The sequence below is a fragment of the Nipponia nippon genome, unplaced genomic scaffold, assembly GCF_047370975.1.
Source record: "Nipponia nippon isolate SJK-2023a ecotype South Korea unplaced genomic scaffold, ASM4737097v1 scaffold_7, whole genome shotgun sequence".
NCBI classification, from domain to species: domain Eukaryota; kingdom Metazoa; phylum Chordata; class Aves; order Pelecaniformes; family Threskiornithidae; genus Nipponia; species Nipponia nippon.
The window spans coordinates 31,862,668-31,888,968 of record NW_028262391.1 but is presented as its reverse complement, the minus strand read 5'-3'; the positions used below and the strand labels follow the sequence as shown (position 1 = coordinate 31,888,968).

Sequence of the window (26,301 nt, the reverse complement as noted above, 5' to 3'; positions counted from 1 at the left end):
TCTAGACTTGGGGTCTTTGGATTGTATGGTGAGCCTCCCCTCAAATTCCCACAGTGATCAGGGTGCCGTCTGCCAGTCCAGCATAGCAGGACCACTGAGGTACAGGGCAGGGGAACAGCAGGGCTTGGAGGTCTCCTTGATCCACTAGGACAGACAGCCTGGATGCTGTTACTTGAGCTGGGTGAGCTGCTTGTCACAAACATGCTCCCAGGTGTTTACTGGTGAGGTGAGGCAGCCTGGCAGCCCTTGCAGATGGCGTCCTGCAGGCTGCCTTGGGCCCTTCTGCCTCTTTTGAGCTGGTGATAAGAGGGTCGGGCAGTTTCCAAGAAGGAATTCAAACTGATGCTGATGCCAGGGGTAGGCCAAAATCAGCTAGGTGGGACTTGGAGAGGCATGCGAAGTGCAGCACTGGAGGAGGAGAAACCACAGGGCTCAGGGTAGAGGAAGATGGATCTGGGACAGGAAGCACTGAGGGACTGGCCTTCTGACCCAGATGTGCTCCTGGCAGTTTGACGGGACTCCTTTCCTCTTCAGCTCTCTTCTTCCCCCTAAGATAATGCTCTGGCTGCTGCTTCCAGTTGTCACCCCAGAGGTTTGTCACAGATCTGCACAAGGTGACAGCAGAGGGTCATCTGTGTGCCAGGCCTAGGAGAGATGTGCAGCTCTCCCCTGAGCTCTGCGCCAGTTGTTTCAGCCTCATGTGGCTTCTAGCAGTGCCACGCAGCCCTACCTCTTTAAGAGTCCTCCTACCATGACAGGTAGCTGCCACTTCTTCACCACCTGGGCCACAGCCCTATGGGCAGCCACCCTGCTCTCCATGTCCAAGGCCTGTGGTTGTGTAGAGCTGATCCTGCTGGGGTCTTAACCAGGATGTTCCCTGTGTCCAGGTGAACCTGAAGGAGCAGGGGCAGCTGGTGCGGCAGGATGAGTTCACCATCTGGCTGGGACGTAGGAAGTGCCAGCGACACGTCTTCCTCTTTGAGGACCTGATCCTGTTCAGCAAGCCCAAGAGGATCGAGGGTGGCTTTGATGTGTATATCTACAAGCGCTCCTTCAAGGTAAGGGCAGCCCTGCAGCTCCCTCTTGTGCAGGAGATGTCCCTGGCTGGTTTTACCATGGACACATGGATCTGAAACGGGGAGCAGGAGTATGTTCAGCAGAAGAGCTGCTCCCACCACTGCTAAGCCTTCTCCAAGCCATGCAGTGAAGCCAGAAGGGAATACTTCACACATTAATGCCTGGGCCCCCTCTGTGCTGTGAGATGTGGGGCCAAGGTCTTCTGAGGGATGCAGAATGTGAGGGAAGGGCAGTGTGTGTGTGGCAGGGAGGTAGTGCTGACTCTGGATGAAGCACTGGGAATTGCCTGGCCTGTCTCTGCTCAGCTGTGTCCGTATTGTACCTGCTCCTGTCTGGACCCTCAGGCTCCTTCTCATTGGGTCTGCTAAGCTAGGGGTAGCTCTGGCACAGAGTACAGGCAGAATTTACCTTTTCTGCTCTTGGTGGAGCCCCAGTTGATGCTTTGCTCTTCCTTTTTCTGGCAGACTGCAGACATCGGTCTGACGGAGAACTCTGGAGACAGCGGCCTGCGCTTTGAGATCTGGTTCCGAAGGCGAAAGTCCAGTGACACCTACATCCTCCAGGCCAGCTCAGCTGAGACTAAGCAGGCCTGGACCAGTGACATTGCCAAGATCCTGTGGCAGCAGGCAGCCCGCAATAAAGGTGTGATTCCTTCCCAGGGCGTCTGTGCCGCAAAAGGTGCGGGAGCCCTGTTCAGCTCGTGCTGTCCTGAGTAGGTTTGGAGCCTGTTACGAGGCAGCTCTGTGCAGTGAGCAGCTGTGTGCCAGCATGCAGCCTCAGGAGCATGTGCTGGGCTTGGCTGAGCGTGTCCCTTCCTGGGGATGAGGGGCAGGGGAACTTGATCCGTTCAAGCTCTCTGTGACAGTAAACACCCACCTGGACTCCATGAGAGAAACGGGAGATGCTAGCACAGGGTTCCCTGCCCTGTGAGTGTGGGCTGTGCTCCTGAAAGGCTCACTGCTCTCCCCATGATCTAGGCCACTACTGGAGTGGCAACTGTCTGGCTGAGTCCCTCCTCTCCACCCCACAGGCTTCCCGCTTGGCAGGACTCTTGTAGGTGGCATGGCACTGAGCTGCTTGGCCAGAGCAGGGAATGATTGCTTGTCTGTGGAGACTCCTCAGGACTGGGGAGCAAGGAGAGAACAGATGTAATCTCAGTAGTTTAGAAGCAGCCTGGCCCAGGAGTGCTCTGGCCTGGGGCTGCCTAGCACCTGTGGGGCAGGTTGGAGCAACCTCACAATATGGCTGCGGGTCTCTTCCCCTCCAGAAATCCGTATGCAGGAGATGGTCTCCATGGGCGTGGGCAACAAGCCGTTCCTGGATATCAAACCCAGCGAGGCAGCTATCAATGACCGTGCTATCGATTACATCATGAAAGGCAGAGGTGAGTGCCAGTTGTGCCTGCCCCCTTGCTCCGTGTGAGCTAGACAGAACTGGTGCTCAGGGCTTTTTTGGTGTGTTTTTTGGCAGGCGCCAGGACCAGAGCATCAATTGCGGTGTCTCTGTTTGACCATTCCAACCCGTACAAGAGGACACAGGCGCAGCTCTCCGCTGGCAGCACTCCCACTGCATACAGCCCTTCCTCCTCCTCCCTGCTGGGGCCCCTCAACCTCCACATGTACATGGACCAGGCTCTGCTGCCAGGCGTCCTGGCCCCCAGCCGCCCCTTTGACATCGGCACCTGCATCGAGGAAGATGAGCTGGAGCATGAGACGAGCAGCCAGCCATCACTGAGTACGTACGAGCCCGCTGCTCTGCAACACGCCCCGGGATGTGCGGGCTTGTCCCCACACCTTGCTCTGCGCTGTGCGGTCAGACCAGGCTCACTGGGGTCATGGCGGTCCCTGCCCCACAGCCAGACTGGGGCAAGGAGGGCCCTGCCCTTCCACACCAGCTCTGTCTCAGCTTTCATGGGGGGAGTTAGCTCAGACGCAGGGATTAGTGAAGAGCTCGCCGATCTGCAGCTATCCCAGTGGAGGGCTTGATGCCGCATACTGGGGCTGCTGTGGCCTTGGAGACCAGTGCTCATGTCTCTGCCTGCCTGCCCCTCTGCTACGAGGCACTCTGTCCCTTGCTCTTGGCAGCCTGGTCCAGTGACCCCTTGGCTTCCCCTGTGTGAACTTCCCTGGCCAGTCTATACCAGTCTCCAGCATCATTTGCTATGCTTCCTTGGGTTATTTTGTTGCCTATGGCTTTAAGGAGGCCCAGACAGGAGCGTGGCTTATCTGTGGGCTTGAGTGGCCAATGCCTCTGCAAACAGATACATTATCATGTGTATGTGGCACAGGTCACGTAGGCCAAATTCACAGTCATCAGAGTGACCTTCCTCTCTTCCCCCAGCAACAGAGAGCTCAGAGTCATCGCACTGCATGTCAGGCAGCGGCTCCAGCGGCTCCGACAGCGGCTGCGTCTCCAGCGTCCCACAAGAAAGCTTCTGTGAAGACGTGGGCTCACCCCCCTACATGCCCCTAGGCTCGCAACATAGCTCTGCAATGGAGGAGAAACCCAGGTTCACAAACAGCCAGTACATTTCTGCAGTAAGTGCAAGCAGCCAAAATACTCTCTTCACTTTGCCTGTTCCTGCAACTGCCTCCCCGGTTCAAGCCACTGCCCCTTGTGGGGGGACTGAAGATGCTGCTTTTGGGCTAGGAGTCACTGTGGGGAAGTGACCTTTCCTCTTGCAGAGACTTGCCTCCTCTGGGGCAGGTGAAAGCCCCTCTATTGTCAGAGCGTCCCCTGTGGTGGCCAAGATCCCTGAGGAGATGCACTGGGGAGGACCTGCAGTGCTGGAGGCTACACCAGGAGGGGATGCTGCCCACACAGGAGCTTTAATGCTGTCATGGGCTGGGGTACATACGTAACCTCCTGGGATGGATGGAGCTCTGCTGCAGATCCTGCTTAGCTCCTTTCCTGGGAGGTTTGGGCCTTTTTCGGGGAGCGATGAGATGGAGGAGCAGGAGCCTATCACTCCAAGATGTCAGTGTGTCTCCTCTTGTGTTCCTGAGAGTTCTCAGCTGCTTCCCTTCCCACTAGATCGTGTCCTGATGCTGTTGTCCTCTAACCCTGTACTAATGCTGGCTTCTCTCCTCTGCAGAAAGCAGGCCAGGTCACCATAAGTCCCTCGACAATAGTGTGAGCCCCTCTGCACACGTATACCGCCTAAGGAAGTGGAGTTGTTGTAAGTAGCCCCTGAAGGGGATTTTCCAACAGCTCTGAGTGCTGGTCAGGTTTGTCAGTAGCTCTGAGTCAGGAGAACCTCACCCTTTGCTTCTCGATGAGAAGTTTTCACACACATTCCTGACTGGTCTCTGAGGCTCTGATTCATCTGGTTAGAGAAAACCGGTTCCCACAGAGATGGCTCCCATAGAGCCATCGCCTTAAACAGCCAGTCTGATGCCTCCTGGGTTTGAAGGAGCAGAAGCAAAACATGCAAAATTATTTTCAGGTAGTAGAGGCTTGAGCACCACCTAGTCATCAGTGTTCAGATGAACTTCTTTCCTCTGAATGCTGCCCAGCTGTCTAACCACTAATCTGTTTCTTTGGCTGTTTGCCGAAATCCTGCTCTTCGTTAGTCCCTCTAAACTGCCTTGGGGAATCCACGGTATTCTCCCCAAGCTGGATTTATCCCACGGTTTCCTTTGAACCTCAGAAGGAAACTGCACGTCACCAGGCAAAGGAACCTGCTAGGTTATGGTCAAGATGTCCTGAGGGAGCTGCTAGATGTTGCTCCTGTACTTACTGATTTCTGGAGCATGCCTTGTCTGCGAGGAAATCGCTGTTGATCTGAGGAGGGATGAACCCTGGCAAGACATGCAGCCAAACAGGGCTTCCTACGTGTGGGTGGCAGCCCTTGGAAAATCTTGTCAGGCCCCACTCAAACTAGCCTGCTTCTGGCTCAGCTTTTTCCTCTCTGTCCTTAGGACTGAGCCTCCCTTTTCACAGGGAGCAGAAGGGTGTGAACACAAGAGAGGCAGGCTTAGGGCTTCAGTGGTCACGGCACAGGGTGGTAGGTGGCTCGTACGTTTGGCACTGTGGGGGTGTTACAAGCACGCAGGCCCACGGCTTGTGATCTGCAGGTGCAGGAGTTCATAACCAGCTAAACAGAACCAGCCAAGGTTAGGATTTAAGATCCAGAGCCCCTTCTGGGGGGGGTCACAGACAGGACCTTTGAAGTGGCCACAAAAGCAGTGGGGTTTGCTGGCCCACTGCCGCTGGGATAGCAGCACGTAGCCTTTAGGTGAGTCCTGAGGTGCAGAGGCAGCCGCGCTTCTGCGAGGCTCTTCCAGTAAAACATTCTTTCCCCACCAAAGTGCAGCTCTGACAAACAGTGGTTTTCAAGCATTTTGCAAAATCAGTGCTGGCTGGGACAGAGGGACCTGTGGGATCCTGCCGTGTCACGGGCGTGCAGCCAGTCTAACCCATTGCACGGTGCTGTGTTCCAGGTTTGATTTGCCATTTCAAACTCACTGAAGACCCCAGGCCTCTGACCAGCAGAAGGAGACAGTCTTCACCTATGAAGATACATATATATATATATATATATATATATATATATATTTTTTTTATACATAATCAGGCTCTTTCAAACAGTCCAAAATCTGACCTCTGGCTGGGGGGAAGCCCCAAGAAGGTTTCTGTCAACTACACGTAATAGCTTTGGTGTGGATGGGACCTTGGGCATTCAAAACTTGTTAGCCCTATATTTATGAGTAATAAGTAACATAGTAGTTTGGAGAAAAAAAAAAGTATTATTTTTAAAGCTATGAGCTGTACAGATTTTTGTTACAAGTGACTCTGTTACTATTTGTTCTGTAAGCTGCACATTTTATAAAGTTTTTGGAAGGGCGTGAAGAGAAACCGAGGTATTTAAGAAAAGTAGTGTAACTTTCTGTTTCAGGGTTATATTGACCTGGAGCTCAAGATTTAACGTCCTTCCTTATGTTCTAAATATGTCTATCATAGCAATAATTTATTTTCTTGGCTTAACACTTCTGTTTTAATAAAAGCAATTTCATTGTTACAGTGAATTGTTTCTTCGGATGATTCTTCCAGTGCCTCAGTGCTGAGCTTATCTCTGTCTTAACCATCTGTCAGCTCTTCCAGTCTCCCTGTGCAATTTCTGCTCTAACCAACTGCCAGCTGAACCGTGTAAAACCTGAGCGTGTTCCCCAGGAGAGGGGTAGGATCCCAGGCGGCAGCATGTGGAGACTTCCCTGATGCCGGTGGGAAGGCCGAGGCAGAGCAGGGAGGTCAGAGCAGCCAGCGGACGTCGCTAGGCGTGATGACGAGGGAGCTGTCTGGCGGAGGTCTGAAGGCACAAAGACCCTGTCCCAGCAGCAAGTCTCTCTCACCCCGCTGGGCTAGGTCCTGGTCGCGCAAGGTGCGAATGGCAAAGGTCAAACTCCTTGTCCCGGGCGTTGGGGCGAGGGGGAGTGGCTGCTTGCTCTGCCTCTGCCTCAGCCCCTCTCCGGGTACCTCAGTCCCACCCCGGTGGCTTGTCTGAGGAGCTTTGGGCGGTGGTGGCATCTGAGACCCACAGGTTTTGAGCATAATGGGCTGATGATAATGCTGAACCTTAAATGTGCGTTGTTTGAAGTAGCACAACGTGACCAGAGGACAAACGTGCCCTGTGCTCCAAGGCTGCCTGTTCGTGAGCAACATCAAAGCTCACTCCGTGGCTGTGACACACTCTCCCTGCTCTTAGAGGAAATGAAAATTAGCATTTTTGGAAACCGTAGTTACTTGCTGCCAAGCTCCTGTTTACTCCTGGTTTATGGAGTGCTATAACTCAGGCTCCCCCAGATGGGAGAGCAGTGGTGTCACGTTTAGCCTGAGGAAGAAGATGGAGCAGTAATTTATTTAACTGCAGTTTTCTCCCCGTAGCTGCTGGGATGGGGGAGCTGCCTGGCCCTTGGCAGTGCCGTGCTGTGGTCTCAGATGTTAAACCTCAGCCACCTGAGTTACCCTCAGTGTAGAGACCGTGCTCCTTCAAGTCTGGAAGTTCCTGTACTGTACATAAAACACTTGTTTGTTTTTAATAAGCTGGATGTTTTTTAAACCTTGTTCTTTTTTTAGACAGCAAAGAGAACACAGTTTGACACCTTTGTACAAAATTGTGTGGAAAACGGTTGCAGAGGGAAGATTTTAGAAGTTACTATTTTAAAATAATCGCTAAGTTAATGCAAGATTTTTGGGCTGTCAAGACAGCAATAGCTCATGGCACAAGAGGGAGAGAATTTACTAATGCAACAAGAGGAACATGAAACTTCCTGAATTTCTCTGTTTCAAAGGTTTCTGCATTGCTGGAAAAACCTTTAGTAATGTTTACCTGACACTGTTTTTTCAGGGTTTGATTGATTTGTCTAATAAAGGTTATTTTCTTTATATGAATTGTTTGCATTGTATCTTGATTTCAGCATGGGAACTGGGGCTGTAGAAGAGGAAACAGGCGTGCATGGAGAAGAGTGATTTTCCCTGGGGCATCTACATACTCTCTCAAAATACAGGTTTTGAAACAAAAAAAAAAATCATGTTTTTTTAACCGGGGTGTTAGGATGAAAGTGAGGGTGACTCGCTCGAGTTCACACGATGAGAAGTTTCAGCTCTCCTCCCTAGGGCTGCAGAGGTTTTAAAACAGGAATAGCAAAGTGCCACATCTGCACAACGTGCTTAAAATAAACCATGAAGTAACTGCTCTAGACCTCTGATTGTTATTCTGATTTTATTGGGCAAATAATATTAACAAATGCCTTAGCAGAAAGAGGGGATTCCGTTGTTCATTTTGGATAAATAAGGCCCCAGGGAGGGGACCAGCTTTTGCCCAGCTGCTGGCCCAGCCTTTTCTAATTCAGGGTGCTGGGGAGTCACCCGAGTGCGACAGCAAGTCTGCAGCCCCGGTCAGGAGTGAGCTGAACGCTGGGTCGTGGGCGGAAACGCGGCGTAGCTGCCCAGGCAGACGGTGAGGGACAGCAGCCCTACGGGTGCCCGGGGGCCGGAGCTGCGGTCTTGTCTTGTGACAGCATCATCTTCTGTTAAATAAACCCCAGGTGTCACTAATGCAGAGATAAGGCAGCTCCTCCTTCGTTACCGACAGCAGAAGGCTGCTACAAACATTCCTGACTGAACAAAGTCACTGTTCAACGTTAAAAGAAGGCTGAGCAAAAAGGCTTTCTCTCACCCAGGCAGGTGAGGTGTGTACCCTCCCCTCACCTGCCACAAGAAAATAAAAAAAAAGTTTCAAAAAGTGGCTGGGTCAAATTTTTATTAATGTTCTGTGAACTTACATTGCCAAGGCAAAGTAGGAGACCGATCTAGCAAACCCTCTCCGGATCAGCAAGTCGAGGCGGCGGCTGTACTTCCACGCGAATGGCAGGGTAAACTGAAAAAGCACAAAACGGAGGCCACCATTAAATCACGGAACTGCAGACCAGCAGGATCGCCAACTCCGTTCATTTCTTAACAACCCTGGAAGTCCTCTGCCATCTTTTTTTTTTTTTTTGGTGGGCAACCTAAACTAGCAGCACAATTTCAAAATTCTGTTAAGACTGTACAGGACATTAGTCAATTTGCGCTGTAAAACGCCCCACCACCACCACTTAACTCACTCTGCAAACAAAACTGGGAACAGTGAACAAGTTTAAACAGAAAGCCAACAGCATTTAGAAGAAAAAAAGGCTCGGCCGTACAGCATCACCTGGTGGCAAACGCTACTTACTTCCACCCACTGAAGTAGCTCTTCATGAACATTTCTGTCCCCTTTAAAATACTCTGTGTTCAGTAAATCAGCAACAAACTCCCTGGGTGTGATCTGCTGAGTCTAAAACACAGAACACGACACGGCCATATCAACAGGCGGGTGCGCTCGCAAGTGCCCAGCTTCTGCCAGTGAGCGACGCCCCGTGTTAGTGAAATTACCCCTTGGATGGTGACGTTCCCAGCCCGGCCTCAGCCAGAGTTTATTATTAGTAAGATTAAAAACGATTGGTGTGAGGGAGCAGGGCTGGAATCAGTCGCACACGCACACTAGCGGAGGAAAAGGCAAGGGCAAACTCTCCCACGCGGCTCATCCGGGCTGTCAGGAGCTCGTACCCACCCAAAGCCTGCTCACGAGGGTCCCCACTCTGGCTGTGATTTCTTTGGGATCCTTCTGCCTCACTGAGTCCAGGATGACATCGGTCAGGAAAAAGTGGCACTTCCTGGTGTAGAATATCTCCTCATGTGAGAGAGCAAAGCTAACAAAAACTATATCTACAAGGAACAGTTGAACGAACACAAATGCATTAGGAAAAAAAAAAAAAGGCTGTGGTTTCAGCATTCACCATTTCAGGTATCCAGCCTTTGGCTTCTTTAATGCCTTTCCTGCCAACGTTTTACTGCAACTAACGGCCAGCGTTCAAACCTGAGCTCTGCGTAAGAGTTTGCCTGAATAAAAACTGAACATAGTTTTCAGATCATTGCTTCTTTCCTGATGCATTAGAGCTCCACTAGTAAATATTCAAGGCACTGCGAGGTTAGGCAGCTGCTGCCCAGCTCTTTTAAAGAATTAAATGTAAGCGGCGGTTCGGCTGCGATACCCTTAAGCTACTCGGCTGGTCAGAACTGACAACAAACCATGGCAGAGGGAATGGCTTTCATACTTAAAAACTCTGCAGCGAGATCCTAGCTCTATTTACAGTTCCTCACCTTTGGACAGCGCTTGCGCGTTTGGAGTCTCCAGCTGGGTGCCACCCAGCAGAGCGCTATAAACAATGCTCTCTTCGTTGCTGGTACAAAAGCCATCACTGCCCAAAACCGGGGGATGCTCAACTTTAAGAATCAACCCTACATTTCTGTCGTCTGCCACAGCAACGCCGGGTTGTTTGCTGTCCCTTGTTTCTGTGAATGAATACAAGTTGAGTTTTACCGCAAACCTGGGTCAGTAGTAACGGGCTAAACGCATTTGTAAATACGCCCACAATATTGTCATCTTCTCTTTAAAATTATGCCTTGTTCTGTCTTTATTCTGTCGTGATGCTTTGCCAGGTAAGGTGATACATCACTAGACAGTAAATGACAACCTTTACACCAAATAATTTGCAATCTTAGGTATAACATTACGGGTCTTCTCTACTTCCCCCTTTCGCACGGAAAATTCAGACAGAGTAACTGTTACGCGCTGCTTGACGGCACCCAAGCATAATTCAGTCTGGGATTCTTTCATGGAACATGAAAGAGGTTTTTTTTCCATGAAAATAATAATCATCTGGCTTGCACTGCTATAGTAACAAAAATATCCACAATCATGATTAATACATTTTGCTCTGCCAACAATTCTGTGAAAACCTGCCGTGTTACCCGCAGTGGAAGTGGTGCAGGGCAAATCACACCCTTCTCAGGGTGTCAGAACTAGTCTTGGATTGAGACTTTCCACTGAGGTTTCTTGAGTTTGCATTTAATATCTTGGCTCATCAGGCAAATCTTTTTAACAACTCCTACATGTGCCTGTGGAAACTTCTGGGTTTAGCATAAAAATCTTTCAGTCTTTATGCTAAATTACAGATTTCTGTAACTAACCAGATAACTTAAGCACATCAAACCAGGTTCACTGTTCCTTGCACAGCTCTAAAGGCAGAGGAACATGGGGACAGTGAAAGAACAATGCATTAATGACAGTGAATCTAAAAGCAGCTCCACCTTTTGGCAAACACACTTTTAGTATTAAACTCTGCATAGAGAAGCAGTAAAATCCAGCCCTTGCTTAGCAGCTGGCAATCAACTCACTGTCTTTTAGATAGATGATTTTCATTTGCAAGGTCTTGTCTCTTCCTTCACTGGGAAAACTTTCTATGAGCAGAAGAACAAGAAAAAGGTTGAGACTGTCACTGAAATTCATCAGCATGATCGAAGTATCTTATTTATACAAGTCATTTAGTTAATTACTCCCATCACTTTTGAAAACAACAATCACAAAGCAGTCATTTACCTTCTGTTTGCTCCCTGTTTATATACTCTGCATCGGTTCCTACTGAGGGAGCAGTTTTTATGGTGCTGAATTGATACGTTCCAGCACTTGGAGTAACTGGCAAACTCTGTGTGAACATGTATTGCTCCGGCTGCTCTGCTTCAGCCCCAACCTCGTATTGGGTAATGTGATTGTTTCCTTGAACTGCAAAGCTTATTTTCCCAGGAGAAGAGGCAATAGGAGCTTTGACACCCCTGTCCTTTTCAGGAGTGTTGCACGGAGATAGAGTTTCCATGCTACAATTATCAGACCTTCTCATGCACTGAAAATCACACCTCTTGGAGCTCACCGCATCCCATTCCTTTACCAGGGAAATTAATTTCTGGATGTGACTTGCTGAGTCTTTACTTTCTACTTTCTTTGTTAAACTGCTTCTCATTCCTCTCTTCCTTGTCGGGCTTACCAAATGTTTGTAATAGCTGGAGTTTAGCAGGCTGCCCGAGGACGTGTCGTATCCTCCAAGTGTATTCCTCCGCTTTGTCCCTCTCACCTGTGAAATCATTCTGGAATACTTTGTCTTCTCCACACTGGTATCTTGCTTTCCCTTCAGATCTTTTATATTACTCCATGTATTAATATAGCATTTACTGGAATCCACGGCTGTACATGAGTACACCTAAAAATACAATGAAATGTTGTTATTTCTAATTGATATGGAAGAAGGTGTAAGTTTTGCCTTTCCTAATAACTGATATATTTTACTCATTATAATACAAGCATTTAAGGATTGAGTTCTTAATCTTGGAAACTGCATTCTCACTTCTGGGGGGGATACAGTGCCTTAAGGCTCTCCAAACCCTGCTCTGATAACTCAGCACTGATGTTACGCTGTCCTGAATCACCTCAGTTCCTGTGCCTGAATATTGCTAAACCTGAAGATAGACACTGGAGCGGCCAAAGCACAGAGGCAGCACATCAACATCCCTGCTACCTCTACAACTAAGATAATGTTGATTATCTGAACTGACAGAGGCACATTCTGTACAGGAATGATCGTCAGGCAAGTTAAAGCAAGCTGTGCGACCACTCTACTGCGTTAACATCAGCGTTAAGCTACAGGGAGGAGCAGTTTGATATCAGCATGTAAATGCTACAGAGGCAGCCCCTGCATTTCACCTTTCTCTAGTAGACTGAAGGCAACTTTCAGTTGCTGGTGTCCAATCAAGGACTAAAAGTATTCAAAGACTTAAGCAGAAAGTCCTTTTCCTCGTTCCACTGACTTCAAAGACTATAAAGTTTCTGCAGGATGCTATCTTGCCTCTGCACTGCTTAAGCTTGCTGCTCCCATCTTTACCACCTAAGAACCAGGACATCTGGCTTCTAGGTCCTCCTTGCCCAGAGGGGCAGAACCCGTACCTCCTGTGGCCCAGCAAAGTGCCCCGGTTTCCAAGCCACACTGAAATCTGCATGAAAACACTTCCCACCACTGGGGACAGGGACTAAGTAACCAGGAATGTGAATCGCGAGACCGAAAGGAGAATCTGAAAGAGTGTAGGCTTGTGGGGTTTAGACCAAGCTAACACAGACCAGAGGATCTTGACCTTCACCTTGACATTTATGACTTCACAGCATACAGTCATCAGATAAAAACAGAAATAAAAGCCCAGCACTCAGGACACTCCTTACTTCTTTTGGGTCTTTGCTGAACTCAAGGTCCTTATTCCAAGACACAATACTTAATCTTCTACATGGAAAATAAACTTCATTGCACAATTCATTGTTCTGGATCCATAATCTAGAAAATTATTATTTACAATTATTATACAACTTTTTCCAGGAATGACACCCAGTCAACCTGTAAAAGGAGCTGCCAGGACTTCCAGTCACCATCGGATCTATGTATATCACATTCATTATTATTACGAGTTACTTTTAAACTATGGGGGAATGGAAGGAGTTCACAGTTATCACTAGTACACAATACAGGGGTAGCAAAGGACCAGGTGTTTTCATTGGTTGCCCGTGATGAGAATTTCTGAAATGCGATGCTGCAGATACGCAGGAGACAAAAATGATTTCTTCCAGCATCTACAAAACCTTCACCAGTGGATTTATGTAAGCCATGTCTACCTGACATCAGATTTGGAGTTTTTCTCTCTTTTTTTGTGAAGAGGTTCTGGACACTTTGGGGAGCAAGCTAGTCAGACTCAGGTCAACCATCTACATTCATGGTTTCAAAACTGAATTTTGAGTCTGCTTAAGACACTCAGCTCCTGACAGTGACTGCCTGAGCTGCACAGCAGTTTCTGAAAAGGTGAAACAACTCTGGAAGCATGGAGTAGCAGCTGCTCTCTGTCTCCTACAGACATATTTGATAAGATTGCCTGTGGAGCTGACCAATGATCTGTTAAAGAACTCTAGGGATGAATCCCCAATTGTTTTACTTTGTTAGAGGCCTTTGGTGTGCATGATAGAGAGGCTGGCACCTTCCCTGATGGGAAAGCACCAAAGAGCAGTGGAAGATTCGATGTTAGAGTAGCACTAGTCCTTAGCTAAAACCTCCTAGGGAATGAAAATTCTGTCATTTACATGCAGAGTGCTTCAGAGTTCCTCTGACATCTTCCTCTTGCTCTACGGGTATAGGAACGTGAGGTTAGGCTCCTGCACTGGGATGAGGACGTGGGGGAACAACATTTAGGATTTTTTCTTCATAGAGATCTACAATAAAATCTAGGAACTGCTGTCACCACTGGTGGGATACTGGTAGCTACCACTGGTGTGTCCTACTACTGCTCGTGGCAATAAAATGAGGTTGGAAATCCTGATGCAAACAGCCCATGGCATCAGAACCTGCTGCAGTGACTCATGATCTTCTGGAAGGATTTTAATGGATATATTTTGACTTTAAAACAGCTAAATGGCCTGTGAGCAGCCTAAGTAAGAATTCACTAACTTCTAGAGCTCTCTTAGAAAAATACTGAAGAGAAGTGCCATGCTAGGTCATCTTCTGAAGTACTCTGCATTCAGGAGTTGAAAGATCTCCGTTCTGTGGACTTTCCAAAAGGCCTACATTTTAACGTTTTGTCCGTCCCTCTAATGAACACAGTGGAGAAGAAAACACTAGTGTTTGCAGATTCACAGATTTTATAAGGCCAGAGAAGACCACTGTGGTTATGAGGCCTGGTCTCCAGTAACACCGAATGCTAATTCCTGTTTTAATTGCAAAATAGCTTTTAGAAAAACAACGAATCTTATTTTTAAAGCTGTCAGCAATGGAGAAATAAGTCTCTGAGAAAATGGTCAATGATGAATTAATATACAAAAAGTTATGGCTTATTTTCAACATTAATTTGTCTAGATTTAAATTCCAGCTGGTCTCAATCCTTTTCTGCATCAGAGATATGACATTCTACACTCTGCAGTGCTGGCGAATCCTCCAGTGGGTCTGCAGAAACCAGCTGGGGCTTGGCAAAGCCAGGGCTGAGCCAAAGCTAATAAATCAGAATATCTCTGCTCAGTCTGGTGTCTCTGTACAATGGTTTCCAGCGTGCATTGCAATATTCTCAATATCTGGACTTAGGGAGGTATCTCAGTTGCCTTTTTTCCTTGGTCACTGGAGAGCTGACTGAGGACTATTCTGTTACTGTTCCAGTACCCAAATAACTGATGGGGAAAAAATGCGGCCCAAAACATAGAGGAACTTCTCATCCTCCAGTGGCTGTGTTTCAGAAGGAAATGAGAAAATTGCGCTCCTTTCAAAGGACAAACACTGCTAGGTCAGATGAAAGGACATTATATGACAGAAAATAAAAAGAAAAAATTGTTATCTACCTATATGCATCAGAGTGATAAAGTGCCTCTAAAAGAGAAGGGATCTGGTACTCCTCTGCTTCTTGACAAAAGAGAGGCCATTCTCTGTAAGTTGTGAAGAAACTGAACTGTAAAATCACTATGAAAATCTTAACACATTATCTTTTCCAAATATATATGAATTTTGGAAGCTCAGGCAGTCACTACACTAAATGAAAGATGCATTCACACAAGTGATTTTTCTTTTAACAGATGGACAAATAGCTATCATTTTAAATACTGAAAAGTATACAAACGAATTTTTTTGTTGTTGTTCCACACCTGGCATCCAAACAATGAGGAAGAAAACAAAAAAATCTGTTTTCATTGAAATCAACAGAAATCTTTCCATTGACTACCATTGACTTCCACGGAGTCTGAATTTTATGTCAGGAATCTCAAAACAGATGGCACGCTTTTGAAAAGGTGCAACCAAAACAAAGGAGCTCCTAAACCAGAGGTGTTCAGCAGCACCCCTTGAATCTTTGTGAAACTTATTTCCAATACTTCTTCCAGCTATTGCCCTTCTACTAGTTAAGTGAAAACCTCTGTCCTCTCTTTTTTTTCCTTTTTTCTTTAATTAACCATGGGTATTGATGATAAAACCCAATTCTGAGAAGCAGAAATCCTACTCTGCTCTGTGACACTCATGAAACTTTTGTCATGTGGAAAATTCATCATGGCATTTTCCGTAGGGAATCCCATAAAGAGGGTTCATGGGTTCGATGAGCTACTAGGAAGTCCACCATTCCCAGAAATACTCTTCGCCCTAGAACATGATTTTCTCTGCCAGGAAGCTATTAGCATTGTGCTTGGTCCTACTCAATTTACACTCTTTCCAACAATTCCCAGGCATGGTTTGTCCATTCAGATGTTCTTGGAACTGTTTGCAGTGGACAGGAGGAGTGAAGCCACTATCTCCAGGAGGTTAAAGCAGATCACTAGCAGAAAGGCAGCTGGCCTCAGTGACCAGAAACATTCCCAGACATACTTAGTTTGCTTGTATAGATATAACTGTAGTGTCTGACATCTGGCTGCCTGCCTTTCGTGTCAGACGTGAAAGCAACCAGTGGTTATCATATCAAAGAAGCCACTGGTGTAATATTTCTATTGACTTTGGGGAAAAGAATGAAAACACATACTCCTCTTGAAAACAGCTAAATGTGCTAAAAATTACCACATCAGCTGGTGACCTGTAGTGGATATTCTGCCTACTAGAAATGATCCAACAAATAAGGGCTTCAAGAACTGAAGAGACCAAAAGCTCTTCCGGTGCCAGGCAGACCTTCATTGCCGAATGCAAAAAAATTGTAGTATATAATGGTGGCAGAAGCAAGGAAGCTGCTGCAAGAAGCCAAAGGGTCAGTTCTGAGCAATCTCAGGGGCAAGTGAAACACGTTGAAGGAATATCCTTAGGAGACTGGTGTTTTAAGCCATCTCAATTTCTGACGATTGATAAAATTTAGACATCTAATAGATTGATAGGCATATGGAGGGAGAGCGCCCTCTCCTCTTTAGGCACCCCATGTTCCTCTATTCCTGTACCACTGCAGTTTTGGAAGATGTATTTTTCAGCATTAGAAGAGAGATACCAGTAGAGGGGGCAGATGGAGTATTTTTCAGCTGGCCTAGCCAGACTTTGCTGTCCCTGCCACATAAAAAGACAAAAGTCTGAAGAGGGATGCAACGATCTCATCAATAAACACATTTTGCTTTTTGCTAAAAGTGCACACAATGCACCGATCTGTGATATACCCTGCAGTACAAGTGTCTGGCATACTGATCATTAAAATAAAGGCATACACACTGAAACAAAAACATATCTCACAATCTCTAAATCCCAATAATTTATGTTTAGATAGAATAGTTTACTTCAGGACTAAAAAGGAAAGTCTTTTGGATAATATATCTACGAAAATCAGAAGACAAATCCCCATGCTTGCTTCCCCTACAGCCATCTAATAATATAAAAGCAGCACATGAATTCACTCTTCTTACTTAAATTCAGCTGGCAAAAACAATTTCCCAAGTCTTAGGAAGTTGAGAACGTGCCTAAACATTTGCCCATCTCCATGGGTTAGAAGACTTTGACCATCCGTGATCCAACAGACTTTCTTGTCATTTGACAGCAGCTCTGGGTACTACAGAAATAAAAATACGTTAAGACCAGATTTTTGGTGTTAGTCACAGAGAGAAAGAAATCCAAACAGGATTTTTCCTTTCTTGGTAAAAGAATTAAAGCGGTTCCATCAAGGCTATTTATATTATTAGTCAAGATACTCATATTATTAGCTCAGAAAGTACTTTCTTGGGAAGTCCAAAATTTATTTCCCTCAGGTACTTGAACATACTTCCCTTAGTATAAAATGCCCAGTCTACATGTGATGCTCTGATCATTCCAAGTTTTCAGGTCAAAATAATTCTAATAGTTCTTATTACTAAAAATACAGATTCTAGTCTGTAGAATTATAAATTCTGTCTAGGAAAGTTCATGTGAAGGCAATGCTAGGACATTTAATTACCCATACCTTCAATAAAGTCTGTAAGTAAGTTTCATACCAGTTACTTCCTACATAAACTTTCACAATCTGATGGAGTGAGTATACAGATACTTCTGCTGTCCAGTCTGCATCTAGAGATGGGGTAACAATTGGAAAGGTGACACCTAAAATAACTGCAAGTAGCAATTATGTTGTTATAGATACCAAGTTAATATGATATGGGATTTCACATCAAAATATTGCAAATAATAATTCTTTGAAATAGTGAAGTAATAGAGTGTACTCTGTGCACACAGAGCTGGAACTCTCATGTTTTGTTTAGGGGTCATACACAACTGTAAGCAAAAGGCAAGTCAGGATGCACTGTCACAGTAGCAGGCAGCTTGGTCCGTCCCTGCTGCAGCCAAACCACCTCTCCTCAATAGGTTAAAAAATAGTAATAGCAAGAAGGCTATATGCATTAGCATAGCGATGTTCACTCTACCGAGCAGGCACATTTTTCTCACCTAAGGTAGGTGAATTTAAGTATACTGTTACATTGCCACAGAAAGAAATAATTTACTCCTGAACTATTGGAAATAAGGGGGAAATCTGAAAGGTCTTTGGAAGTGAAGCCAGCTTGTCAGGAAATGTAAAGCTAGTGGAATTCCAGGGCAACCTGGAATAGAGCTACTGCACCATTTTCCATCCTCACAAGGAGCCCTGCTTGGTTATTTCCTTTGAAAATGACAGTATCAGGGCAGGTACAAGCCTCAAAGAGCAATTATGCACAGAGAGCAGATATAATGTAACAACTTAGGGTATATTTTAGTCTGGGTTCAGGCGACATCTTACCTTAGTGTGGCAACAAAAATCTGGGGCAGTTTCTGTTGAAATAATTAACAATATAGTTCACTTTCCTATTTATAGTAAGTCAGACCTGGGACACCATTTTAGGAAAATCAAAATGCATTTGCATTCAAAAGAAATTGTTAAAAAAACCCCCTAACTTTGAAAAGGGCGCCAACATGGACAATTTTGGTTTTTACGATAGCAGAGGCCTTTACAGAAGATACAGGCAAGCCATGCTCTTAAAGAAATTATTTATAGGGCTATGGATAATTATATAAATAGATTCTATTATCTCTAAACAATGAACAAACTAGCATATGCTTGTCAGATGTAGCATCTATAATGGGACTAGCCATCTTCCATAACATATGTACAATTGAAGCATCATTTACTGCTAAGATCTTTGTGTCACAGAGTCAGTTTTTTCTAGCATGGGTTATCCAACGGGCTACACAATAATGACACAGAATTCCGTAACTGCTGTTTCAATTTAAGATCAAACCTCTTTCTTAAGGATTATAATTCCATCTAAGAATTGATAAGATTCACTCCTTTCTACATACACACCTACTGCACAGTGGGGCAGGCAAGAATACTTCAGACATAAGCCATTTCACCTTATTCTGGTGAAAGATGCTCAAAAATGGAAGGGTAAGCATCCCCTAGAGAAAGACTCAGAGGACCTTGAGGGTGGAGTAAACTGGAAGTAAGGTCACAACTAGAAAATAAGAAGTCAGACTTGCAAATAAACAATAGGAAATACAGTTAGGATCCTACAAGCTGAAGTTTGACCCAGGAAGCTTGTGCTTGGATGGGGCAAAGGGATGTCTGCACTCACTGATCACAAAAAGATTGTTTGCCACCAACGGAACAGGGAACTGCAAATGATACTGTAGGATGTACTGAGGAAGCTAACTCCAGCAGAATTAGTAGTAGCATGGTCTAAAATATTGGAGAGGTTTCAACTGGATTACCTTGTACAAAGTGTGATTAGGTTTATCTTTCCCGGAGCACATGGCATAACAGAAAAAGTGGAAAGAACTGGCTGTGTTCAGCCTTAGGAAGAAGAGGTTAGAGGAGGATCTTATCACTGTCTACATCTAATGGGAAAGTGTAGGGAAGACAGAGCCAGATTCTTCTTGGAGGTACAAAGTGCTAGGCCAAGAGGCAACGGAAAAGAGTTGGAACACAGGAAATGACATGTATGACTTTATTTGGCACAAGAGTAGTTAACTACTGGAACAGGAGCCCAGAAAGGCTGCAGGATCTCCATCCTTGGAGCTTTTCCTGGCAGGGTCCTGAGCAACCAAACCTACTTGACCATGCTCTGAGCAGAGTGTTGGACTAAATGACCTCCAGAGATCTCTTCTGACCTCAATTCTATGAATATGGGGAAACTAGGATAGGTGAAAAGAAAAATCCTTAGGTTAATCAGGGAATCGTATTAACTCTTGTTAAAAAGCTACAATAAGCACTGACAGAAAACGTCATGATTTCCTATAAATGCATTAGAGTAGATGTGGAAACAGCATTTAAGTTAAAGGTCAGTTTTAGCAAGAGCAAAATGTGGCTATGACTGCACTTAGTCTGGAAGTTAGAAATAGATTCCCTGGTGTAATAGCAGGAGTTGTAAGAACATTCCCACATCAGAAAAGTGGAAGCAAATGAAACCTTGCTATCTTTCAGGTAGAACATGTTCAGATGAGAGTAACTTGGACTGTTTAAGCTTGAAGGAACTGCGTTCAGCAAATTAGTTTAGTCATGAATAAAACTGGCAAGTTTAGCAAGTAAAATTGTCCCCAAAACATGAATAGTACTACATAAATCCAGTGTTAACTTGCTCTCTATTTCACCTAGAACCTAATGTTACTACTCTAGTGTTCACTGATTAGCAACAGCCAGTTAATAAAGCAACAGGGTAGCAGTAGATCTTTGGAAAACAAACACTGTCAGTCAGTGAGACCTTCAGGTTATTTTTGTACTGTAACAATCCCTCAAAAGTAGATGTAAGTCACTGACTGATTAACTGTATTCAGGCAACACTGCTCATTCTACTTTAAAATGGAAGAGTTCTTGAGAAATCTTGACTTACTATAATCTCTGCTCTCTGCTGGCATCTGTTGTTTCAGATAGCACTTTAAAGCATCCTTCATTGGCTCATATGTGGTGTCCCTTTTGTCTAAATAGGCACAGAGCTCTTGGATTTCAGAAATACTTCCAGTGAGAGGAAGTCGGCAAGTTCCCAGCCAATTCCTATCCAAAAGAAGAGGAAATCACTAAACCTCTTATCCTTGCTTTATATTTTTACTGCTTATTTTTAATGAGTACAAGTCAGGAAATAAGATTTCTCCTAAAAATGTTTTTTGCACTGACTGAGATTTACTTGTAACTTTCCACATCATTTTTATATTGAGAACAATAGTACATCGACAAATAAAGCTATTGCAATGGAGCCATCAAATAATGATCTGCAATAGTTTTGAATAAAGCTTTTAACGTGGTATTTCTCCTACACTGGATCATTCACTAGTGCCAACAGCAAGTGCAGACAAGATGCGAGGAGCAGAGATGAGCTGACTGTATGTTTGACCTTCCTGTTGCCTTTCTGTTGCCCTTTACAGACTGAGTATTATCTGTTTGTCGTAAATTTAAAGTTGGTTAAAGGTGCAGGAAGTTTTCCAATCTGTGGTTGATAGAAATACACACGGCTGAGCATCTAATTGTGTGGCAGGCTTGAAACACAACCGATTCATTGTGATTTCTTTTGGTTTTCTTTTCTTAATTCAAATCACAACAAGCAGGTGAAAGAAAATAGTAGACAGTTTTTAATAGGGAGTATTAAAATGTGTGATTTAATGGCTAGCTTTATGACTCACCTAGTGAGGATCTGCATTTAAAAAAAGATCCCTCTCTCACAGCAAAGATGTCTGACCTCTACATTTATGTTTTCACCAATTTCAGGAAAGCAGTGCTAATGATTCACTTAGGAGCCATTTTCCTATACAATAGGGATTTTATAAAACCAGTACACTGGTATGGTAAGTCCGAGCAATAATGCTAACAATATGGAGAAGTATGTCTCAAAGGACCAAGTTCAAACACGGTATTCAGAGTCTGCTTTCTTTGTTGGACTAGACATAGCAGTATGACTTTTCTATGGCTTCAGAAAAGCCGGTACCCATAGGCATTTAGATGATTTTGAAAATCCCAACGTTTTCTGAATGAATGGTAAATCTTAAGTTTTAAGAACACCTGATCATTAAAAAGTTTACATATACTACTTTGGAATTTTAGCCTTACTAGCCTACAACAGAAGAACGCCAGCTCCTGTAATTATAGTTATCTGCAAGTTTAGCTGAAAATGAATACTACAAATACTGAATGACAGGCTGCTGCGAACAGGACTCCTTTTCAACCACAAAAGCCACGAGACAGCCTTTTGAAAGAACGTTATGTTATGTTGATATTGCCTATATGAAGGCAGGGTGGGTACCTGGCATGCTGGAAGAGGACGCTGTCGCCGGAGAGGTGCAGGCGGCTCCTGCCCAGGTTGCTGCCCACGCGGAGCTGTCCCAGAGCCGAATCTGGGTAGTTGGCCAGCAGCCCCAGCGCCATGGTGTAGAGCGGGGACCGTGGCAGGGACCCCCCTGCCATCGCGCCCTGCCATTGCCCAGCCCCCGCTGTGGAGGGGGACACCATGGAGCAGCTGCCTGCAAGGAAAGGAGGTTGAGACCACGCCCCAAGAACGTCAGCGGTTAATAATCACTGCTGTATTTTCCACTATTTTCAACATTTTATGGAAATGACCTGCTAACTCACCTCAGTGTTGATCATATTAATATAATTTCCATTCCAAACACCCAATTTCACAATAAACTCAATGCATATAAGGAAGAAAATATATACCTATGTACATTATATTACCTCTATACATCTTCACAGCATCTATTAGCTCAGGAATTCCCAGAATTAAAACTTCTTCCTCCAACGCATCTATGTTGGAGAAGTCATGAGGCAACAACATCTTCTCTGAGCGAAGAAAATTAACTTGAAAATAAAAATAAAGCATAGGGAGTGTGTGTTGACATCTTCTGTCCACTGCTCAGATCTAGCAAAAACAGGTTCTTATTATTTTCTTCAGTATTACTATTCACATACGCACATGTCCACAGCAGATAGATGGACAGCCCGGAACGCTGTCTTTGAAAACAAAATCCTAAAGACAAAGTTTAAGGTAGAGGAGACCAGACAGAGTATAAACTAGGGGAAGCACAGAATTAGGTTTGTTTTATTTCTCACAGCAGCCTGAGAGATTCATGTAAGAGGTTTCCTGTTTGTTTGCCTGTTTTTTTTCTCCTAGGCACAGTCCCATCTCACTGTGCATTTAAACGTGTTTTCCCCTATGCTAACATCAAAGGACTGGCAGGGCAAAACTGCAGTAATTTCTTACCTATCTCATCTGAACTGAGTTCACAGAGGATGAAATACTATGCTGATGGAGGAGCTATGTGATTCTGCCATACTTTTGAGAAGTATTTGCCTTTTTTTGAAGCTGGAAGATTATTTAATGAACAAAACGTGATTTTTTTACTACTGAAAAGATACAACATCAAGTAGAGATTTAGAGCTACCATTTTCTGCCCTAGTTACTGACTGTTAACAGCAGTTCTTGTACCTGATGGCATTTTAGTTCAGAAAACAGCTGGATTAATAAAACCCAAATAAGTAGAGCCATAACTGAGTAAATTTAGGTACATGTACTCTGAAAGGCACCCCGTAGAGGCTTTGTTTCTTGATTGATAAACAGGGCAGTAAAACTGGCAAACAGCAAAACCAAACCAAAACTGAAAGATTACAAGATTCTGATCTCTAAAGAAGCGTTACTGAAGATAGACAGAAACGGTTTAATATAAAAACTATTTAGACATGTCAGAATAATAATAAAAAAGAACAGTTACCTATGAAGCAGAACTCACTGCACTCGCACTCGATCAGGGCTGCATTCTCAAGCAGCCACAGCAAATTGTCATCCTTAACTAGTACAGGATATTTAGCCACCAAATCTAGTGGTAAAAAACAGTAATTCACCTCATCTTCCGTATCTAATAAAGGTGTATCCACTAGCCCTAGGGGAGCTCTTTCATGTAACCCTAGGCAAAGAAAATCAGAGAAAAATCAAGACATAAGTAAAGAAAAATGGAACTCGGATATACACTTTGGAGATCTGACTAGTACAGAAAAGCCAATAAAAGTGCATTAATCTTGTGCAACATTTAATGTTCATCAAAGGATAGTCTTATAGTCCAGCACAAATGAATAAACATTTGCATGAGGTTTCCTATTTTTTAAAAAAAGATGACTAATTAAAAATAAAGAAATAAATACTTTGCAAGACTCTAAAACATTCCTGGCTTGCAACAACTGACAACAGCCCATGGGCATTCCAAAGGATGCAAAAGAATTTATCAATCTGGGACACTGACCTATGAATACTGGACTGTTAGGAGGAATCTCTGATGGCTTGCTGGTACATTTTCGTGTTCTCCAGTAATTCAGAGATGTTCTTTCAGCTACTGGTGTATCCGCATGCTGGACATGTAAATTATATTTCTCCTCCTTCAAATTATCTAAAATCTGTCAAGATACGTAAAGTTTTTCTATTTACTACTTCAATTCAAATAATTAATCCACAAATCACAAGCAGCCATGGGAAAGAGTCTAACTCATGCCATGCTGTACTTCACATCTACTAAAATACTCCATGGCATATTGTATACAGACAAGAACAAATACATTCCTAAGCTTTAGATACCTAAAGCTAAATTGAATGAACTTCTAGAGAACGTTTATAAGAACTTGCAATATAATTAGAGCCATGCATATATTCCAAAAAAGCCAACTATTTTTCAACATTCAAGTTTTAATGACACTTCCTTGTGTTCTTGTAGCCAAGAACCCAAAACAAAGCCTGAAAGGCCTTTTGGGCTCTTTTTAATAATGTCTTTAAGATAAGCTGTAGGAATTCAATGATTAGAAAGGGGAATAGATGTTTGGCTCAGTGATAGGAATGTTTAACAAGTCTGTATTTACTGAATGATAAACAAATTATTTTAAACTTGGAACAAATGGTTACATACTGTTGTAGGATATTAAGTATAAATTAACTTTAGAGCCACAGTTATGACTTCTAAAGCACATGCGTAAAATACCTTCATGAATTATTAAGGTTACACTGACAAGCACTTCGAAGCCAGAAAATGCAAGAATTCTGGTTCAGTGGAGTGTGTTCCTGGCAATACCACAATAGGTCGATGACAAACATGTGATCATGTACGGTTTGTTAATACAATAGACTACTGAGGTTTGGTGGTCTTCCTCTCCCAACCTATTTGGCGATGTTATGTCTTTAAACACAGTCCTAAAAGAAAATCCAAAAGTGTTCACGTTAAACCCAAAACATTAATATTTTGGGCTAAAAATATCAAATATAATAGCATCTTTGAGACAATTCCACAGAACAGTATTAGAAACCAAAATAAATGCAGAGTTTAGACTAAACTTAGAGGAAATCCAAATATTAATGTATGAAAATACACATTTCATCCAGCCAGGAAGTATGGACTCAGCCTTCACTGGCACAATGCAAAACTACACTGCAATTGCAATAAAAAATACTTGTAGCTAAATAATAAATTAAATATTCTTTACAGCCATCCACTTAATATTTCTGTTTATGCAGCTACAGAATAGGAGGAGAGGAAGAATCATCATTTCCCTATTTGACAGGATAGTGAATTCAGTGGTGTCCCAGTGGGATGAATTTGGTTTTGGGCAGACTCGCCTTCTTCACATTCAAACATTCATATTCAGGAAGATCAATCAGTGTAATTGTCATAAGGCACAACAGCCGGCAGATAAAAGTCTCGGCTTCCTTTACATTTAGTAAAAAAACAAGTAATGACTGTTGAATGAGCTCTTACAGAAAGGTCAAGCGTTAAATTTGTAACATTTTCTGTACTCACCAACAGAGGCAGATAAGTTGAATGTGGCAATTATTTGTTTCGATACCTATCGCAAGCATTGATAAAGTGATGTACGCAAACGCCTTGACATCCTTCTACAGACAATATTATCTATGAATGAAAAAATTCTAGAAAAGCCACATAGAATATCCCACTTTACCTGTAATAAAGGTGTCAGCTGCAAAATTAATGCTTGCTCATACAGTAAGTTCAATTCAGCACAGCTGAAAAAAGATAATTTTGAAGTCTGCCTGTAATAATGAAGGTGCCTAAATATAAAACCATCTTGGTCAATAAATAATCTTGGATTTTCAGACTGATCTTGTACAGAAGCTTCTTTCCACAACAGAGATTCAGGAAACTGAGCGACTTTACTTTTGGGAATAGAGAAATACCAGCCACCAACATTAAAATTAATTAACTTTTCTTCTGCAGACTCCATAATGCTCTCCGGTACCTTCAAACAAAAGAGGAAAACATATCAAGAGGCAAGAATGAACCTGTAAACTATGAAACAATGTGACCTTTTATTTTAAAACTCCATTGGGCTTCTCATTTTGTTTTCCATTCCATGGTAGCTTGACAAAAAATAAAGCATGGGGCAAATGACCAGAGCATTACCTTCCCATTCACTCGCGCATGCACATTCCTTGGTTAATATATGTTTATGGTCATGGGTCATGACAACTCAGCAAATTGCAAGGTTTTACATAATGTAATACTTACGGTTAAACCTTAGAAAAAGCTGGTCTACATGTACACTGAGTTTGTTACATAGAACAGCAAGTGCAATATGACGAACGTTGTCCTTAAATATTCAAATAAAAGTAATAAAATGCAAATAAATATCGTATACCCTCCCACACAACCTGTGTGCTTATGGAAACACCTTTCTATACAGTTAGTTACTATTTTAAGATGCAGTTATTTATTATTATGTAGGTCACAATCCTCTTGACAAGACAGGAAAGAAAATCATTGTCCACGGTGAAAGAATGAAAGCACATAGGTGACTGTCAGCTAAGCAGAGAAAAAATTCACCTAAAGCGGGACAAGAACACACAGTTAAGGCCTGTAGCCA

The 26,301-nt window shown here is 43.9% G+C and overlaps 2 protein-coding genes across 6 annotated transcripts in view; one reads left to right on the top strand and one right to left on the bottom strand.

The window, feature by feature from the left end:
- The window catches only part of PLEKHG4 (pleckstrin homology and RhoGEF domain containing G4), a 91,949-nt gene extending 84,482 nt beyond the window's left edge, over positions 1 to 7,467 (top strand). For 2 of the 5 annotated variants that reach the window (XM_087740170.1, XM_087740174.1), the window contains 5 exons: positions 888 to 1,058; positions 1,542 to 1,719; positions 2,345 to 2,461; positions 2,548 to 2,811; positions 3,418 to 7,467. In XM_087740170.1, the coding sequence (XP_087596296.1) occupies positions 888 to 1,058; positions 1,542 to 1,719; positions 2,345 to 2,461; positions 2,548 to 2,811; positions 3,418 to 3,746 (1,059 nt within the window). In that variant the 3' untranslated portion in view covers positions 3,747 to 7,467. The remainder of the gene's footprint in view (positions 1 to 887; positions 1,059 to 1,541; positions 1,720 to 2,344; positions 2,462 to 2,547; positions 2,812 to 3,417) is intronic. The other 3 variants (XM_087740172.1, XM_087740173.1, XM_087740171.1) reach the window with 3 other exon arrangements.
- A 390-nt stretch (positions 7,468 to 7,857) lies between these two features.
- Positions 7,858 to 25,677, bottom strand: KCTD19 (potassium channel tetramerization domain containing 19). Its single transcript, XM_087739853.1, has 15 exons — positions 25,381 to 25,677; positions 23,682 to 23,832; positions 23,157 to 23,348; positions 22,105 to 22,245; positions 21,692 to 21,908; positions 20,291 to 20,451; positions 17,395 to 17,498; positions 16,865 to 17,007; positions 14,849 to 14,932; positions 11,329 to 11,475; positions 9,760 to 9,986; positions 9,170 to 9,324; positions 8,792 to 8,893; positions 8,361 to 8,455; positions 7,858 to 8,105 (listed from the first exon to the last, which is right to left on the bottom strand). The coding sequence occupies exons 1-15, from the start codon at positions 25,660 to 25,662 to the stop codon at positions 8,099 to 8,101; spliced, it is 2,208 nt and encodes a 735-aa protein (XP_087595979.1). The 5' UTR covers positions 25,663 to 25,677; the 3' UTR covers positions 7,858 to 8,098.
- Between the last annotated feature and the right edge of the window lie 624 nt (positions 25,678 to 26,301).